This window comes from Macrobrachium rosenbergii, chromosome 56, assembly GCF_040412425.1.
Source record: "Macrobrachium rosenbergii isolate ZJJX-2024 chromosome 56, ASM4041242v1, whole genome shotgun sequence".
NCBI classification, from domain to species: domain Eukaryota; kingdom Metazoa; phylum Arthropoda; class Malacostraca; order Decapoda; family Palaemonidae; genus Macrobrachium; species Macrobrachium rosenbergii.
In genome coordinates, this window is record NC_089796.1 from 66,641,363 (window position 1) to 66,643,862 (window position 2,500).

The 2,500-nt window shown below is 31.6% G+C and overlaps 1 protein-coding gene across 1 annotated transcript in view; it reads right to left on the reverse strand.

The window, feature by feature from the left end:
- Nucleotides 1-2,500, reverse strand: part of LOC136836466 (irregular chiasm C-roughest protein-like) — a 50,002-nt gene that overhangs the window by 12,029 nt on the left and 35,473 nt on the right. Inside the window, exons 4-5 of the mRNA XM_067100731.1 lie at nt 2,174-2,362; nt 840-964 (exon numbers count right to left, since the gene is read on the reverse strand). Coding sequence (XP_066956832.1) covers nt 840-964; nt 2,174-2,362 — 314 coding nt within the window. The remainder of the gene's footprint in view (nt 1-839; nt 965-2,173; nt 2,363-2,500) is intronic.

Genomic DNA, 2,500 nt, shown 5'->3' on the forward strand with positions numbered 1-2,500 from the left:
TGCCGAGGTTTCAAAAGGATTACAAACAGTGCAGTGTTACAGTTGAGTCTCTCTCTCTCTCTCTCTCTCTCTCTCTCTCTCTCTCTTTCTTACATACTGTAGAACTCTGAACACTTGAGACAAATGTTCTAAATACATACATACATACATACATACATACATACATACATACATACATACATACGAAACTGTAGTTGGACTGTACATGAGTACCGTCGTCTGCTAGGGTCAAGCTAAAAGGGCGTGATGCTAGCAGCCTCACGCCCTGCAAAGGTGACTATATTTATATTTATATATATATATATATATATATATATATATATATATATATATATATACATATATATATGTATATATATAGTACATATATATATATATATCTATATATATATATATATATATATATTATTATATACATATATATATAAGTACATTATATATATAAATATATATATATATATATATATATATATATATATATATATATATATATATATATATATATATATATATATATATATATATATATATATATATATATATATATATGTGTGTGTGTGTGTGTGTATGTGTGTGTGTGTGTGTAATGGTACATATATTACAGGTACATGTATATATATATATGGTTATATATATACATCAGATATATATATGATATATGTGATACATACTAAAAGATATAATATATATACTAATAATCAGATTAGTAGTACTATCACATCAAACGTTTAAAAGCAACGAAACAAATCCCTGTAAACATACATAAACTTCATCTGAATCCCGTTCACTCACAACGTTAAGCGGATTTTTCCGCAAATCCAAATCTCGGTTAATCCTACCTGTAGGTGACGTCGCTGGGATTAGCGTCTGCGGAACAGGAGAGGGTTGCAGCCTGCCCGTCTCTGTACCCTTTCTGGTCGTGGCTGATTTTAACGTCTGGGGCATACCTGACCTTGAGCTGCACCTGTAATAATAATAATAATAATAATAATAATAATAATAATAATAATGATGATGATGATGAATAATAATAATGATGATGATGATGATAATAATAATGATGATGTTATACCTGTAAAATAATAATAATACATAATAATAATAATAATAAAAATAATAATAATAATAATAATAATAATTACTTTAATGAATTCAAGTATCTTATTGTGAGTCACTGAAACGCAGATCAATTTCTACTGATTATTTTGCTAATTATTTTTTAATATACTGATTAACTTTTTTAAAATTACTGCAATAGTAACAACAACCATATTGATGATAATTTGAAGATGGCAATTATAACGATGATAATGATGAAAAGAGGTCAGAAATTATTTATGAAAAAACAGTTCTTCAACAGTTATACAAAAAATAAATACAAATATTTTTTTATCCTTTGAAAAAGAAATACATCAGATCTATTCAGGTTAAATCCAGCCACAATAATCTACTCGCTAAAAATTTCACGTCATGATTTAATTGCTGTATATAAAATATCCACAATTACATCAATTACATAAAGCTGTTTTTAACTTTTACAAATAATACTATTCGTTGATGTAATTTTGGATTCTTAATATACAAAAAATTCTACTCGGTAGCAATCGTAAAAAAGCATATATTCATAAAATAAATTTCTTGGTTTATTCAATAAAAGAAATGGACATAAAGAAACAAACATTAAGAAATTTAGAAATAAAGTTCATCTGACAATAATGTTAGAAGTAATAAAGTAGACTTGAAACTGATCATAATTATAAGAGTTCGTTACAAACTCTCGTAATGATGTTATGTCGCAAATGCTCTCAAATGGAAGTTTATCTGTTATATGTGTTTCTGAATAATATTCACCTATCATCTCATGGATTTTCTCTGTGAACAGATCAACTGTTATCTCACCCACACAGCCTTCCAAGGAAACTAGCCAGTTATCTCGGGATGTTTTCTAAAAGAAAACAGGAGCAATCTATGAGGATATTCTCTTTTCGGAAATTCTCTCGTTACCTGCGGGTGGTCTCTTCAGAATCCTCACCTGTCGTCTCACGAATGCCCTCAAAAGAGAGAGAGAGAGAGAGAGAGAGAGAGAGAGAGAGAGAGAGAGAGAGAGAGAGAGAGAGAGAGAGAGCCCCGTCCCTTCCATCTATCTCGGAGATAATCTCCAGAGAGAACTCACCTGTGCTTTCAAGGGGTGTCGGAGGGCGGGATTAGAGGCCATGCAGGTGAGCACCGCGTTGTGGTGTTCTTTAGTGGCACTGAAACTGAGAGTCGACTTGGCGTTGCTTCTCCTTCTGTCTTGCGTCATTTCCGCCGTATACATGACGTCACCAGCCACGGTTCGACCGCCGTTGTCTTGCCACTGGATCTGGAAACGAAGATTTCGTTAGACGTGACGCTAAAAATAAAAAAAAGCTCATCAGCAGATAATCGAACCCCCTCACACACACTTCGTCGTTTATCTTTCATACTTCTAGGCAGCGATGTTTATTTTTTTTTCAGTATT